We start from the raw sequence: 17,413 nt of genomic DNA, 5'->3' as shown, positions 1-17,413 counted from the left end.
TAATAACTCGATCATTAACTGGAACAGTTGCTATAGAGCTAAGATTATGAAAGCATTATGCCCAAGAGGACACGGAGGAAGATTTGGGTTCAAATCCTGATTAGTCATAAAGGGAGCATTTTAGGTGCTTCTAGACCAACCCACATCAGAAAATGATTCACCCTGAGACCTCAAAATACTGTCCTTATTGTTAGGGCTCTTGCCTGATTAAAGAAATCTTAGCTAATTAAGGGCCAAATCCTAACCAACTTTCCAGTACTGACCTAGCCACAATGCAGTCCCAAGGTAAGGTAACAAATATGCCCTTACCTTGAGGAGGCCCCCTTGACTGCCTCCCCACTGCAGGATGTAGTGCAAGCCACATTGACACTGCTATGTCAGTGCTAGAAAGTTGCACCCTAATTGTATCAGTAGGTTTGAATTACTACATTTAATCATGCATAAATACACCAATGAGAAACACGTTACTGTACTTCTAAAGAAAAAAAGAACAGCATACTGTCAGTCTGCATCTTACATGTAAGGGACTTGTACAAATTCAAGTATACATGCTCAGCTTCTCCACCCCCACCCCAAAAAACAGCATAAATAGCGCAGATGACCCATTCTGCTTACTCTGTTTACTCACCAAAGTGTGTCTGAAATGGGGGAACGAAGCTACCGTTCCCTCAGTAATCTCAGTTCCCACAGTACGTATTTGTGGTAAGGAATTTTGGCTATATACAATTTTGACTATAAGCGCAGACCTCAGAACATAACCCTTGCTTAGGATACAGGCCAACCGCACACTTTTTTAATGATAGACACATGTCATAGCAGGCATAATTTCAGAAGCGATGCTTAGGAATTGGGAATATAGGAAAGTCTGTTTTAAGATGTTTGCTATCTATATTTTTAGTAAGTATTTAAAACAGTGGTTCCCAAACTGTGGGACCCACTGGTGGGTCGCAACATTATTTTTGGTGGGTCATCAAACTGTGATGAAAGGATCAGATAATTAATTGCCTCAAGCCGTGAGGCTCTTGAAAAATTAGATACAGTAGCTGCTAATTACTCTCCACAAGAGCTCAGCTCCAGCAATTTGCAAGATAGCTGCTAACTGTCTTGCAAGGAGCAGAACTCCTGCAGTTTTCAAGCAAGCGTAAATAACAGAGATAAAGTTTAAGTGTCTTTTTTCTGGTTATTATTACTTATAAATAAAATATTATTTCTTTCTAGATCTCCTTTTTTTAAAGTCTGGTAAACCTAGGTGGATCCTGAGAGACTGTCATTTTAAAAACATGGGCCCTGGTGCTAAAAAGTTTGGGAACTACTGATTATAGCATATTAAACATTTTGGAACAGAAGCATAGCAGAGGATGCCTGCTTCCATCCACCCACCTGCCTCCACCTCCCACTCTCTGGATTTGAAACGGAAGAGGGTACCAGAGTGGAAAAAGAAGCATGGAGAAGAAGAGAGTGGTAGGCTAGAGTGTCTCTGAAAGAAAACTTCCTGTTTCATCCCTGGGACAGATACTCTCACAGAGCAGGAGCTGCTTTTCTGTTACACAAACCCACTGGCACAGGGCTGCATGCAAACAATGCAACCACATTGGCAGGGCAGATCACACAAGTCTCTCCAATATGGCCAGTGCCTGCTGGAAGGAAGAGATGATGTGAACTGTTTGGGATAGAACCACATAATCTGACCCAATCTGTGTGGCTGTATTATCCACATGCAGCCACATGGGATCTTATTCCAGAAGGATACCTCAATCTCTGTGTAAAATTGCTGGTTCATCTAAGCATGGGGATAGGGATTCAGAACAACAAACCTGGACCAACAGTCCTAGAAAAACATAAAACACCTGTGCATGCTGCTTAAAGATGTCATCCAGATCCCACTGGGAGTAAAAGTCTTCACCCTCATGGTCCTGGGTCACTTAGTTTTAACACAGAAGCACCAGAACTTCCCACTATGCAAAAATGCAGGCAGTAACTTCTGCATTTTCCTGTCATCTGGAAAAGCCCTAAGATCTTTTGAGTGCATGCATGTGTGTGTTTTATAGTTTAGCAGCTCTAACCCCAATCCAGCCCTAGAATCAGAAAATGCTGTCCCCATACACCTGATCATCTTCAGGCTTGTTTTGTTTTCTTAAATAGGAGATTTGTTCCCCTGTGCTGGAGACAAGAGCCTTAAAGTCTTGGAACTAATTACAATATTTGCATTTAAACTAAAGAACTATTATTTAAATTCAATTAAAGATAAAAAGTTCACAAGATAGGGAGTTGTTTGATGTGCTAAGAAGTCAGGCTATACAGCATTCACCAAGAGACAATTAGGAGTACTCAACTTATATACATTTTTTTTAAAAAGAACAAATAAAGTTTGGTTTTTTAAGTCATAAAATCCATAAGTATAGAGGGAGAGAGTGTTGCTCAATACCAGTGACGTAACAGACATTCACCAATAGGTGCCCATAACACAAGTGAAGCAAATAAACATATTTTGTTTCAGCAGTTCAACCTCCAATAAATGCATTAGTTAGAGGGAAAAAACTGAAATAAGTCACTTATTCCTATTACACAAATACTGTGACTTTCATCCAATTGACTTTCATCACTTTGCTCTTTCAGCCATTTTCAATTATAACCACATTTCAAGTTTCGTCCATGTGCTTTCCTCTTTTGGAAAGCACTTTTCCTCAATTTCATCCAACCTTCCACAACCTTCACATGTTTATTTATTATGCCTGTTTATTTAGGTTTCACATGCATTTGCATGTGTTATATCAGTGGTTCTCACTCCTTTAGCACTGGGACCCACTTTTTAGAATGAGAATCTGTCAGAACCCACCAGAAGTGATGTCATGACCAGAAGTGACATCATCAAGCAGGAAAATTTTTAAGCATTTTAGGCTTCAATCCTGCCCACACTTACCCAGGAATAAGTCCCATTTACTATCATTAATAAAAGCATCTTCATACTAGCCCATTAAACATACAGATCTGTGACATTTCCCCAAATGCAGTCACTTACCAGGGTAGCATCAAGTCTAATATATTAAAAATTAAATATTGAAATGAATGCGGACCCACCAGAAATTGGCTCGCAACCCACCTAGTGGGTCCCAACCCACAGTTTGAGAAATACTGTGTTATATAATTCATTATTTCCATGTTTCACCAGCCAGAATAAATTTGCAAGCTAAATAAGGTTATACTTTGACATTCATTTATTTTTTTACTTTCGTCCATGCTTTGGTCCCTAACCAGACAAAAGTGCCAAGGACTGTATTGCTTTAATAACGTATTGCAGCCTGAATGCTGAGGGAAAATCAAACATTTATGAAAATGATCTAAATCATTAGTATTTAATGAGTACTGAGAGACAGAGCTAATCCAGATATTTAATGGCATGTAATTAACATAATATGCATGGCATTTTCAGGATAGCAGTTAATGCCAAATAGAATTGGCAATCATGATATATCAATCCTCACAATGCTCTTAATTCTAAAATTAGCATCCTCAAGTGTGAACTCTGGTAGACTTTGGGGGGAAATATCTTGTTGTAAAAGCACAGCATCAATGGGAAGCGAAAAAGCATTTTTTTAGATTCAGATCTCAGCAACGTAACTTTACACAGCTTTACTACTTGGTTTACCTTATTAGCTTTCATTTAAAAATCCTAAGCAAACTCAAAATGCTAATATAGCTGAACAAAAAACTAAAAGTCTTTCAAGTTTGAGCTATCACTTCTTATGCATAGCCATTTTAAAAAACTCCCCATGACTTGATTATGTAACAAACAATCCTACAAAAGTTTTGACAGCTTCATTAATTTAGGCTTCCCTCAAACACATTTGCTTCTGTTCACAATTTTTGCCCTCTTATTTTCAAACATATCTCTCCACACTGATGCACCACTTTCACCAGTGTGTATGGGCTTCAAAGTGGGCCTACAGGCCACACTACAGACTGCTCTCACCTGCCCTAAGGAGTCACTCCATGCACAAGGAGGCCTTAGATGCAAAGTGAACGCAAAGGGTAAATCCTCTTTACATCTTCCTTCCAGCAAGACCCTGAGTCAGGTCAGGGAGGGCCCAGCACAGTGGCTGCAGCATCCAGATGTCACTTCATTTATCTTACCCAGGCCATTGTTCATGTCATAAAAACACACACAAATAGAGGGCAATAGAAAAACTATCCAAGAGTAAAAGAAAAGCAAGTTTTTTTTTACTCTCACAAGATACAATACAGGAGTACTGCCTTCTAAAATTTCATTAGTGTTTTGTGCTCTTCAAGAGCCAAGTAGGAACAATTTATATTGGCAAAAGATCAGACTTCACATGAATCATTTGCCTTTTTACACACACACACAGGACAGAGCAGGACTTCAAATTGCCTAATTAGATTTGAGGACAGGAGATGAGAGGACACTGGGAAAACCAAGGTAATCATTTAATCAAATACTTCTCTTTTGTATTGGCAGCTGTTTCAGTGTTAACCCCAACTCTGCCCTCTACCACTTCCTTTCTTTTCTCCTTTTGGCTTGCTATCAAATCCAATTTTCTTACAATCCCTAAACATGGTGTTCTGCTGTGGAACCAGGGAACCCACAAAGTTGGGGGTTAGCTAGCCCCCAAAATCCAAATATCAGCTGCCATTTGACACATAAGATTTTCTTCACACACACACACACACACACACACACCACAATTTTCTGTATTTAAATTTAAAATCTTACACACTTTGTTTAGCTTCTGCCTAAAGTGCAGCAGCTACAGTTGAGCAGCCAACAAAATGTTACCCATGTTGATTTGTTTTTCTTTTTTCACTTAGGTGGTGATTACCAGTTATAAAGACTGGAAGTAATCAATTCCAATTTAACAGCTGGGCTTACTGAGAGAGGGAACAAAAGAAAACAATGCCAAACTGAAGCAAAAACAAGCTCCTCTGACATTTTTGTGACAACAGGATGGAAACAAATGTAAAAAATACATCTCAGCAGAAGCGGATGTTCTTCTGCATGAAAGTGTGCAACAATTTCAAACTAACTCCATGAGAAATTCCCCTTTTGTCATCTTTTAAATTGTTCTGCACCCCACTGAAGGGCCCAGCTGTTAAATTGAGAAGAGGTGAAAACAAGTCCCCAGGAAGGCAACTGCTCAGAGTGAGGAGGTCCTTTCCCTTTCTTCCAGGCTGGCCGACAAAAGGGGGCCATGCTAAATGCCCTTTGGACAACTGCTGTGAGAAAATAAAGGGTACAGAGAGCAACACCCTTTGCTGTGGTGTATCCTAGACAATAAAGCAGCTTGCAATCCAGAGCCCATCAGCACACAGGGAACAACATGTGCAGGTGACCTGCAATCCCAAAAGAGAAAAGACAGATGCAGACAATGGCAGCTCAGGTACTAGAAAAGTCACTGCTACAATCCTAAGCAATTGTCCATGGAAGTAAGTGCCACCGAAATCAACAGGGCTCAGTACAGTGAGGATCAATCTGGGCATTAGAAATAAAGCAACTCCCCTTATAAAATATGCACCACTGAGTGTTGGTTTCTTAAACACTTTACAACTATAAAGTCTACTGACTCCCTCTGGAATTCAATTGTAGACATTAACTTTTGTGGACTTATTAGCAAGGTTCCGGTAACACTGCAGAAACAAACAAGTGAGCCTACAACTTACCACCCTACCAACTTAAGTGGAACTCCACTGATTAATCAATACAGGCATTGGTTGAGTAACCGACCAATTAAACTGATGAAATCTTGTAGATCTCTAAGTTTAGCAGGAATCAGACTGCTAGTAGAACAGCTAAACATTAGCCAGCCTGAGACTATCACAGTATTTCAAGGCAAACTAATGGTATTTGGTAGTTCCACTGTCATCACTATGTGATGGCATTCTTCTCCAGGGGCCAGTGCAGAGTAACAAAAGAGCTCTCTTAACCCCTTAATAGATAGGGGTGAGCCATTAGATTAGACTGCACAATATATTGTGCATTGTACTGCACAATCCCCCATCCCCTCCCTCTTTGGAACAAACTACACACACTCAACTATTAAGACTCTAAGAATTGCTTTGCTGGATAGGACTGAAGGCTCATCTAGTCCAACATTCTGTTTCCCACAGTGGGCCACCAACTCTGGGAAGCCCACAAGCAGTGAATGAAGGCAACAAAATAAGTAACTAATATTAGAGAGGTATACTGCCTCTGCACATGGAGGTTCTAGTCAGCTATCTTGACAAATAGCCATAGACAATCCTCTCCTGCTCCATTAATGTGTCCAATCCCCTAGTAAAGCCACTTAAATGAATGGTAATCCCTATATCTTACAATACATTCAAATTTTACTATCAACAGCAATGCTAACCATCTTGAACAGAGGCCCAGAGAACAAAGAACACCTGAAGCCACTTAATTACTGAAGTAATGTAGGTGTCTCTTGGGTAGGAGACCACAGAGATGCCAACTAATAATGGGTAGAGGTATTAGAAGCAGTTGTTTATTTTACTCAGAAGTAAATCCATTGTGTTTGGTAAGACTTAGGCTGTAACCCTATCCCACCAAAAACAAACACCTCTAAGAGTGGAATATAATAGATGTTTAAAAGCATGAAGAAGACTAACCAGGGTTAGCTCTAATGTAGGACTGGCAATCAAACCATGGTTAGCATTAACTAAGTCCCTACTCCCCTGCAGCATACTGTCTTCTCAACAGGCTTTTTGCTGGTGTCTTTTTTTCAGACTGTGAGCCCCACCAGGACAGGGACCTGGTGTTCACTTAGTGGACATTTTTCTTGAAAAAAAAAATAATAATAATAGCAGCTAACATCAGTGACAATACAATACTTCGCCAGCTTGCGAACAGCCACTTGCCTGATCACATGAAATGAATTAAAATGTCCTCCAGGTGATCAGGAAGGGAAACTTTTATAAAAGGGAAAAGAATCTGTTTTATTTTTCTTCTCTTTTGGACTGTTCAGGTGCCACTAGTAGCTAACATCAGCTCCTTCCTTCCAATTGCACTTGCCCCTAACAGCCTCTCTCACTTCAGTTCGCCCTCTTATTTCTCTTACCAACAAAGAAAAATGTATGTGTACCCTACCACCCCTGAATGTTTTGCAACATCTGATACAAGCACCTTAATACAATACTGTGTTCCTTTTTACCTTTCAATCAACTTTCATTTTAATGCAAAGTGTGAAAGGCTTGGTAGATTTTTCTACAAAGTGTTCAATAGTTTGCATTAAAATGACCTTGCTTAAGGCTGCAATCCTGTACAAACTTACCTGAAAGTTAAGTTCCATTGAACACATTACCACTTACTTCTAATAAATCTCAGCAAAATAAATTTATTGAACGGTGTGGGAGGGGGAGTGTTTTCAGTGAACAAATTCTAAGTCAGTTTATATCTATAAACAGGATGCAAACGTTTGTATTCCTGGGAAAGAGAGAGCAGTATTACCTTAAGCCCCTGACAGCTGGAGCCAATGTGTGAGAAAAGTCCATCACCTCATTGTCTGTCTGCATCAGACAAACAGCTCTCACTTTTCTCCCACCAAATATAACCACCCTTGTTCAAAGGAATCTTCTGCAGCAAACTAAAACTCCCAGAAGCTACCTTTGTGCTCACACAACCAACATGTAGGGGTATCTTAATAGCCAGTATCCTCTGACAAGTACTGATGCTTCTGGCATACAGCAAAAAATATGCCAACTATGCCTGTATCTTTTAAAAACTTTACACATTAAAAGACAGCAGCTGGTCCAGAAGAGATTTCCAAGCACTGTGCTTAGTATCCCATTAAAGTCATTTCCATTAACTGTACCATTGCTAGTGTCACAAATTGTCTCCTTTTACTAATCTCCTAACATCATTTTCTTCTTATTGGAAGGCTTGTTGTATTTTTAAAAGAACATAATTTTAGAAGGATACAGCCAATTTTCCAATCAATGATTAAGTTTTTGTTCCAGGTTTAAGTGTTAAACTGGGTCCCCCCAGCCACTGTAAAGGCTTCTACTCAGTGCTGTTCTAATACTCTAGCAACTTAGAATCCTGTTAGTCAAAGAGACAGCACTAGCTCGAACTTCCAATAAGCCATTTAATCTTCAGATATTAGCATTTTACCCCCACATGACACCTCACAAAGAAACTGTGGAGGAAGAGGACATCTCCTCCTCCTCCCTCCCCTCTCCCCACATTTAAATTACCCTGCATTAGAGAAGCAACAGCCACAGACATTTGCCCCAAATACTATTTGTTTTCACCTAACTAATGCCTTAACTCAACAGTTTCGCTTTTTTAAAAAAAGGGGGGGGCAGAAAGAGAGATCCAAGAAGAACACAGTGAGTCAAATTCTTTTGTGTGTGCATGCATGGATGAACAACAGGAAAGCAAAGCCTTGGGGGCCTCTGGAAAGGAACCTTGTCTGTCCCTGCAGACCTGCTTAGATGGGCTCTTGAGATAAGGCTCCAGAGGGACACAGAAGGGAAGGCCTGGACACATTTGGATCTCTGCATTCCTCAAGAACAATTCATGGCAATCACTAACTTTGCAGAGGAGCTACATGAAAGCTTTGACCAGTGAATGAGGGTCATCTGCTCTTTATCACAAGGGTAAACCTCATCCTGGCCAGTTTCTAACCTTTTAACCCTGTGAATTCTTAATTTGCACATGAATAATGGAATGCCTGCCTCAGAGCACAACCTTCAGCTTTCAGTTCCTAACTTTTGAGAAATCAAGAAGCAAGTTCTCTTTATGGCTCAAATCTTAAACTCTGGGGGCAGATTAAAGTTTTAGATTTCCAAATGTAACACCAAGCATTACACTTCTAAAAGAAAGATAAAGCAAGGTGATGAAAGATTGGTGCAAGCAAAGGAAAAGAACATACTTGTCCCCTAATGCTGTCAATGGCTGAGGCACCCTTTGGCTTTCTTTATTTTTTTTTACCCTTTCCAAAGAAAAGAAGAAAGAGAGAGGGAGCAAAAAAGAAAGCCCATCCTCCACCTGCTTAGTATGTGTAGTTTCAGCTTTGCCATGGCCACAAAGAAAGTCATTTTGCTCTTCAAAGCTGTAAAGTGATTGTAAGTTCAGCTAAAACTTTCTTTCCTTTTAGCACAAAGTCCTGAAAATCCATTCACATCTCCTGAATTTGGATGGAGTAAGAGCTTTAAGGTTATTCTTGTTTTGAGAGTGGAGATCCTAAACCTCTTATCACATTGTCTCATTGCAGTAAAAAAATACATCAGTAAAAATGTACAATGTACCTTTGGCAATGTTTATGTCTGACAACACACACACACAAAATCACTGCTTCAGGAACACATTAAAAAATTCAGCTACTTTTTAACCATTTGCCAGTCTGTAGTCTTTATTTTATTCTAATTATGTGTCAGAGCACCTGTTTTGCATACAGAAGGTCCCATATTCAACCCCTAGCTGCAGACTGTCAAAGATGTCAGCCTGAAATCTTAGAGAGCTACTGCCAGTTAGCACAGACTGAGCAAAATGGACCAGTGATCTGACTGGTCCATACAGCAGCTGCATACATTGCTCTCTTAATAGTCATGGTGATCCAATCACCATCACTCCTCACTCTGCTCACCTTGTCATGTGAACAAACCACAGTTTCCTATTATATCAGAACTATGGAAACCATGGTTTCAGATACTAGCTTATAAACTCAGTAAACTCACAAGAGTAAGTCATGGTTTCCTGGCTGCAACAGGAAATAGCCGTTTATTCATGAAGGAGGACAGAGAAGAAAATACATGCGCACAGGTCTCAGCAATCTTGGTTCTTCTCATGCATGCAACTGGTTCTGCACCTGCATGTAATGCTAAACCATGGTTAGCAGAATGTCTACATGAGATCAATGAGAATAGTGGATTTTGTGGGCAGAATGACACTGTTCAAAATAAAAATACATGGATTAGAAATGAAACAACTTAGTACCCAATCCTATCCAATTTTCCAGCACCAGTGCAGCTGCAATGCAGCCCCAAGGTAAGGGAACAAATGTTCCCATACCTTAAGGAGGCCCCTGTGACTGCTGCCCCACCACAAGATGTAGTGCATGCCCCATTGGCACAGCTGCACCTGCACTGGAAAATTGGATAGGATTGGGCCCTTAATGGGCCAATTTAGAACCTGCCATGGTAACACCAACTAGATACTATAAGACTATCTTTGATTATAATGTTCAAAGTAGACCCTCTTTCAGCAGAGTAGTTGAAGGCATGAAGGGTGGTATTTGTCCACCTCCTTTTCTGATAATTAAGCACAACACATCTTTTGCATTGTCCTCTCCCTGCTCAAGGGGTTGTACATAGATTTAACACCACTAGTTTTTCAAATTCCAGAGGAATAGGCATGTTGGCCTGTAACAGCTAACATGTTTTGTAACATCTTGAAGACTAAAGCTAATTTATTTCCGCACAGACTAGAGTCCATGAAAACGTATGCAGAAATAAATTGGTTAATCTTTAAGATATCACAAGACTCTTTGTGGTTCTTCAAAATTCTTCAGACTGCAATGTTTACAGAGTTCCCTAGGAAATTTCTGAAGCTTTATTACAGAAAACCTCTAGCTCAGCCATTTTCAACTAGTGTGCCCCGAGTGGTCCACAGGTGTGCCACAGGAATTTGGGGGAAGGTCATTTATTAATAGGGCCAATGGGAGATGGGAGCCCCCATTGGCAGCATGGCGTGCCTTGTAGATTGTCAAAAACGTGGTGGTGTGCCTTGACCATTTTATTGCCTTGTCAGTATGCCTTGAGATGGAAAAGGTCGAAAATCACTGCTTTAGCTAGAACAGTGCCTTACTCTTCTCCCTTAAGTCTTTATTCCATAAATAGGCCAAGACCACTGAATCTGAAAGTTAACAGAAGTGGGTTTCAAGCCCAGGTTACTAGGAGGTTAAAAAGAAAGTGAATCAACATTAATAGGGCTGTGATCTTCCCCAGTCTGTAGAGATACAGGCTAAATTGCTAGCTAAAAAGTAGCAAGAGACTCTATTGGAACATAAGAACACCCTAACCTCAGATCAGTAGGAAAAAACAGAAGCCACAAGTGGACCACTGAGATGCCTGAAATATTCCATGGAAGAAACCAATGTAAAAAATGGAAAATTGCCCTAAAGGTACAATATCAAGGAGGTTCACAGCCATGTGTGCTTTGCTTAAAACACAGAAACAACTGTTCCCCCAATGGATGAGCTTCTCTGGGCAATGCCAGCAGGGAAACACCCAAAAATTGGCTGCTCTTCAACAGTCCTCTTATCTTACTCCAGCACGACCAAGAGCATCACATCCAACCAGGTTTCAGCTTCTCTTAAACATCATTCCATGCCACAAAAAGTTATGACCCTAAGGCTCAAAATTACAAAGTCAGTCCAACTGAACTCAGTTGGGCAGACTCCTGAGTATATATTATTGTAAATTATTACCATAATATAACTATTAAACATTAGATATGCTTAGGATTGAGCTGAGGGCCAGGCCATGATATCTTGATGTCTGAAGCAGAACGCCAAATTACCCAACAACAAGCCAGTCATCTCTGTTGCTCCTCCCCCCACTCTGAGGGTTTGAAAAGGAAGAGGAGCAGAAGAGGAAATGTGGAAGAGAATCTAGTGGTGGGCTAGACTAGAGCTTCTCCAGCAGCCTAGTTGACCACTTTCTTCCATTCTTTCTCTTCTGTTCCATTCTACTCTCCCTTTTCAAACCCATGAAGCAGGAAAAGGAGTAGGAGGAGTGGAGATTTTATTTATTTATTTAAATAAGTTAGGGCTCAATCCTATCCAACTTTCCAGCCCCAGTGCAGCTGCAATGCAGCCCCTATGTAAGGGAACAAATGTTCTCTTACCTTGTGGAAGCCTTCATAACTACCCTCCCACCACAGGATATAGCACAAACCCCATTGACATGGCTACACCAGAGCTGGAAAGTTGGATAGGATTTGGCCCTTAGACCCCACCTTTCTCCCAGTAAGGCAATCAAGGCAGCTTACAAAGTTTAAAACACAACAATAATAAAGCATTAAAAGCAATTAAAGCAATAAAGACAAGAAACCCCCTGCAATGTATCACATAAAAATAGTTTAAAATTATAATAATAACAACAACAACAACAACAACAACAACAACAAAACTTTATTTTTATCCCGCCCTTCTCCCCAACGGGACCCATTTAATTAAAATGGATGGATGGAGGTGGGCCCTCCTCTGCCATTCTATTGCCTCAGTGGTTCTCAAACTGGGGGTTTGGGATCCAACTGTGGGTCATGACCCATTTTTGGGTGGTTCCCAAAACTAACAGGGAAGATCAGGCTATGTGCATCAAGAGTTAGACCTAGGTGTCAAACTCATTTCATCTATGGTGCTGAATGGCATTCATGGTGCCTGCTGAGGACCGGAAGTGACATCATTAAGCAGAAAGTGCAATCATTAAGCAGATGATGGTCAGAAACGTCCCAAACCCATAGACTGAGACAGGCTGGCACCGATTACAAGTTTCCAAAGTAGTAACTTCCAAATCTCCTTCAAGGCAAAATGGAACCACAGATGTTCATTCCTAACTCTGAAAACAGCACACCGACAACATGTGGAGCTACGAGTTGCTTAAAAGCAAGTATGCGCGCTCTCTCTCTCTCTCTCTCACACACACACACACACACACACACACACACACACACACAGAGTTAATTCAATAAAAAAGGGCAAACCAGGAAAGGCCACCAAACACACCTAAGACCAACATCAGGTTTTGTAGTCAGTTTCCACATAAAATCAATAGTGGTTAAAGGAGCTCCACAAATGCATAAATTTACAAATTCAAACCACTTTTAAGTATCACTGAACTTTTTTGCAAAAATTTAAATCCTACTCAGTTTCTTGAAGAATGCTGGCAATGGATTTTATCCAACCCATTTCCAACCCATGGAAATTCATGTTTTCACTTTGTTTCAAAACAGATTTACAAATAAAAGGAGCTACCAACAATATAGAACAACTGAAACTTACTTGCTAATGTAAGATGAGCTTTCTGACTAAGAATGGCACCATATTTATTCAGAGCCAGGCATTGGTAGAGACCTTCATCCAGCACTTCCCCTCGTTTGCTCTCCATCTCACTGATGTACAAAGAGCCATTCGACAAAGTGTAGATCCGTTCATTTTCAGAGACTTTCACCCCATTTCTGAGCCACGTTATAGTGATGGGGAGTTCTCCACGTGCTTGGCAGTCTAAAACTACAGCATCTTTCCTGGCAACAGTCACATCCTGGGGCTCTTTCACAAAAAACAATTCATTAAAGCACCAAATCCCTGGGAAAGCATGAAAGAGAGGGAGAAAAAAGATTTTTTTTAATCCATAAGTGATAAAATACATCCTTGCACTGTGTAACTATCTTAAAGCCCCAGCCCTTCTCAAATTTGTTCATAATACCCTCCAGATATGAAAAATAAAACAGGATGGACCTTCTCCAAGTGCAATTATAATAGGCCCATGGTCAGTTGATTATTCTATGCATTTAGTTAATTAATCAATTGATTAATTTTGCATAAATATACTAATGAACACCAGTTCTCAAGCAAGAAGAATGCTTTCTTTGTTTTTATATAAGACATGCTTATCATTAGTGGTATCTCCTTAGAAGAGGCATTCTCTTCTGGGTGTGAGAAACAAAAGGGAATGCCTCTTCTGAAATTGTATTTGCCATCTCCCATTTTTATATACAGTATGCTTATATCAAATGATGCTTTAAAAAAAATCATTTTAAAATGTGCTGTCCAAGGTAGCTTTTTTTATTGAAAGTTTTTTCTTTGATTCATCTTACCACTTAATCAATTAAATGTTGATCCCCTACAAAACAAACACATTTGCAGATGGGTATAAGATCAAAGGAGAAGGGAGAGAGATCCATGATGAGGGACCCTGCAGGAGGGTGTTCTCCCCCCCCCCCCAATTTGGAAACTAGGGCTCTGGCACTATCAACTTTTGTTCTGATTGGAAGAGGTTCCCGTAGCTGCCTGTGTACATGTTGGCATCTTTCAGTCTCAGAAGACTATGGTATCGTGCTCTGAATGGTGGTTCTGGAACAGAGTATCCTCTCCAGTGCACGAAGCCTGGGTAAAGTAGATATGGAGGACAGACTGTTTCCCATGCAGCAAATCCCCCCTCTCCATGTCGCTGAAATGGTCCAATGAAAGGCAGAAGCCAATACGGTTGGTTCCAGCAGTGTCACAAGAGTTGCCAGAACGTGACTGGGTTCAGCCATGAACTGCCTGCCTCAGGGACTCCAGCTCCGGATTTTGCTCGAGGTTGACTCCTGAAGCCTTTTCCATAACTGGATGTAGCCACAAGGCAGTGGAGGTTTGGGATCAGAGTTTTCCTTCTCTCAGATGAGCTGCCTTCCCAGGTTAATGCATTTATCCGATGGCTGTTCAGTCGCCTCTTATGACAAGTACAGCCAAACTGAGGGCCTATTCTTATCCCCAGCCCCCAGGGGAGGCTGCCTATGTAACACTGCCTAGAAAGGGAGAGTAGGTTGGGGTGCCTCCTCTGAAGCCAGTTAAGTCACATCTCAACTGAAGCATCCCACAGCCACTGGCCTCAGGTTGGAGATAGGGGAGGGGCATGTGCAAGTAGTACAACCTTCAGTCTCAAAAGACTATGGTATCGTGCTCTGAATGGTGGTTCTGGAACAGCATCTAGTGTGGCTGAAAAGGCCAATTCAGGAGTGACAATCCCTTCCACATTGGGAGCAAGTGCAGTCTGTCCCTGGTCTGTCTCCCTGGTTATGGGCCTTCCTTCTTTGCCTCTTTGCCTCAGTCTGTTGGCCATGTGTCTCTTCAAACTGGAAGAGGCCATGCTGCACAGCCTGCCTCCAAGTGGGCCACTCAGAGGCCAGGGTTTCCCACCTGTTGAGGTCCATTCCTAAGGCCTTCAGATCCCTCTTGCAGATGTCCTTGCATTGCAGCTGTGGTCTACCTGTAGGGCGCTTACACTTATGTGCATCTTACACTTGGAGAATCCTGGGAACAGTTGCCATCTTTCTAGATTGGCCAAAGGAGTGTACAAAGCAAGCTGGCAACATCATATCTTTGCCCATGCTTTTCTCTCAATGGAGCCATTGAGATGGAAGCCATTGGGATGGGGCCATTCTTGGGTAATATTTTATGAAAGATACATCTGCTATGATGATAAGGTATTAGAGATGGTGTAGCCTAGTAGTTGAGCAACTGCTTTACATGCAGAAGATCCCAGTTTCAACCCCTTTCTACAGGAAAGACTAAGAGACTCCTCTCTGCCTGAAGCCCAAGGGAGCTGCTTTCATCCAAGACAGATGGACTAATGGTACACAGAGGTCCTGGTGGATCAGGCCCATCCAGTCCAGCATCCTGTTCCCACAACAGCCCACCAGCTGTTTCTAGGAAGCCCTCAAGAAGGCCACGAAGGCATACCCCCCCTTCCCACTGGGGAAGCTCACAGAACATTCTTCATGGAGAGTTCTCTAGAAACAGGATCTGGACCTAAGAAATGCAAAGAGTCTGCACCATGTTCTTCTTGGAAGGCTCCTGTTTATTTCCATTTTGGCTTGAACAAAATATCTTCCCAGTGGATTGTGCCCATTGCCTTCACTGAAGGATCATCATTTTAACTGTGAGTTTCCTGTCTTTGAAAAGTCTCTGGATATTTGGAAAAAAGCCTCAACACCAGGTGTTTAAAAAAATGGGTTCCTTTATATAGATTATTAAGGGCCCAATCCTATCCAAATTTCCAGCACTGATGCAGCCCTGCCAATGGGGCATGCACTGGATCCTGCAGTGGGGTGACAATTATGGAGGCCAACTCAAGGTAAGGGAACATATCTTGGTGCTGCACTTTGTCTGCATTTGCGCTGGAAAGTTGGATAGGATAGGGCCCTGGGGGCACAATCCTATACATGTCTATTCAGAAGTAACTCCTATTGTGTTCAATGGGGCTTACTCCCAGGAAAGTGTGGATAGGATTGCAGCCTGACTGGCCATCCAGCCTTTCCTTCCAAGGCTCTTCCTCCCCACCCCGCAGAGGCTTTTGCAACCACTGTAATTAAGTCCGCCCCATAGGGGACGAGGAGGAGCTTTTGTTTTAGTGTCATCGTCAGCGGGATCAGAGGACACAAAAGCTGTTTGTTAATTTTACAAGCTTGTCAAAAAGATCTCGAGCAGGGCAAGTCGTAAAAGTCTAATTTTACAAGAAATCATTAGCAAGCTTGGTGTGCAGAGCCGGTTTCCAGCCCACGCTCCTTCCCTTCAGAGTCTTGCTTGCTTGCTCCTGGAGGTGCGTTCACACGTTCCAGGCTGCTCTGGGGGGGGGGCCAAGACAAACAAATGTGGGGGGAGTCCCCTTCCCCTCCCGCCAAAGGCTCGCTTGCTCCTGGGGGCGCGTTCACACGTTCCAGGCTGTTCTGGAGGGAGGGTCAAGACAAGCAAAGGTGGGGGGTCCCCTTCCCTTCCCTTCCCTTCCGACTTGCTTGCTCCTGGAGGCGCATTCGCACGTTCCAGCCAGTTCTGCGGGGGGGGGGGTCCCCTTCTCCTTGCAATAAGAGCAGCGAGGCCAAAATTGGCCTCCCCCGGCAGGAACTTTGTAGGGCTGCTGCTCCCCTCCGAGGGATGGGGGCCGTGCCATGCAGACCCCTGCGGGGCGCGGAAGGGGGCCCTCGGAGGCATCTGGGTCTTGCAAGGTCCCATTCACCCTGCAGAACCTGGGGAAGAGCGAGGGGAGGCCACCCTGAGGCCCCCACCCCTCTTCTCCTTTCCCCCTGGCTCCCCGAAGAGGGCGAGCGAGTAGCCACCCCGTTGCCCAAGCTGGGCTCGGAGGCCGTGCGCGCTCCGAGAGGCGCACGTGCGGCTGCCGGCGCCGGCCGGGGAGGAGCGGAGCGCGCAGTGGCTGGGCGAGCCGGCGGGCTCCTCCTCCTGCGGGCAGGCTGCCAAGAGGGGCCGGGAAAGCCGTCCCGTGCCGTCCGGGCTGCGCTCCGCCGCGCCCGGGTCAGTGGCTCACCTGGCACCAGCAGGAGGGCGGCGAGGCTCTCCAGCAGCACCCGGCGGGACTCCATTTAGCGGCGACGGCGTCGGCGGCGGCAGCGCGGCTCTCCCTGGAGCATCCCCTCGGCCTCCCCTCCGTCCGTCCGGCTGTCCAGCGGGCTGAATGGCTTCCCCGCGCCCTGCTCGCGCCAGGGGGACTCTTTCTCCTCCCTCCTCCTCCCTCCGGGCCGCGCACGGACACAGTGTGAGGAGACACACAAAAGCGGGGGAGGGGGCTGCGAGGGGCCGGTCGGCCGGCCAGCAGGACCAGAGGGGCCAGGCCAGGGGGGTGCGGGGGCTCCCCGGCCGGGCGCGCACGGCTGCCCCGGCGCTACTTTCTGCGGCTCTCCATTGGC

The 17,413-nt window shown here is 43.4% G+C and overlaps 1 protein-coding gene across 1 annotated transcript in view; it reads right to left on the bottom strand.

The window, feature by feature from the left end:
• PRTG (protogenin) overlaps positions 1 to 13,380 on the bottom strand; it is an 82,765-nt gene extending 69,385 nt beyond the window's left edge. The window contains exon 1 of the mRNA XM_066635526.1: positions 13,014 to 13,380. Coding sequence (XP_066491623.1) covers positions 13,014 to 13,380 — 367 coding nt within the window. The remainder of the gene's footprint in view (positions 1 to 13,013) is intronic.
• Positions 13,381 to 17,413: the final 4,033 nt, after the last annotated feature.

The sequence above is a fragment of the Tiliqua scincoides genome, chromosome 8 (assembly GCF_035046505.1).
Source record: "Tiliqua scincoides isolate rTilSci1 chromosome 8, rTilSci1.hap2, whole genome shotgun sequence".
Classification (NCBI taxonomy): domain Eukaryota; kingdom Metazoa; phylum Chordata; class Lepidosauria; order Squamata; family Scincidae; genus Tiliqua; species Tiliqua scincoides.
Note: the sequence above shows the minus strand (reverse complement) of the source record. Positions and strands in the feature narration are given on the sequence as shown.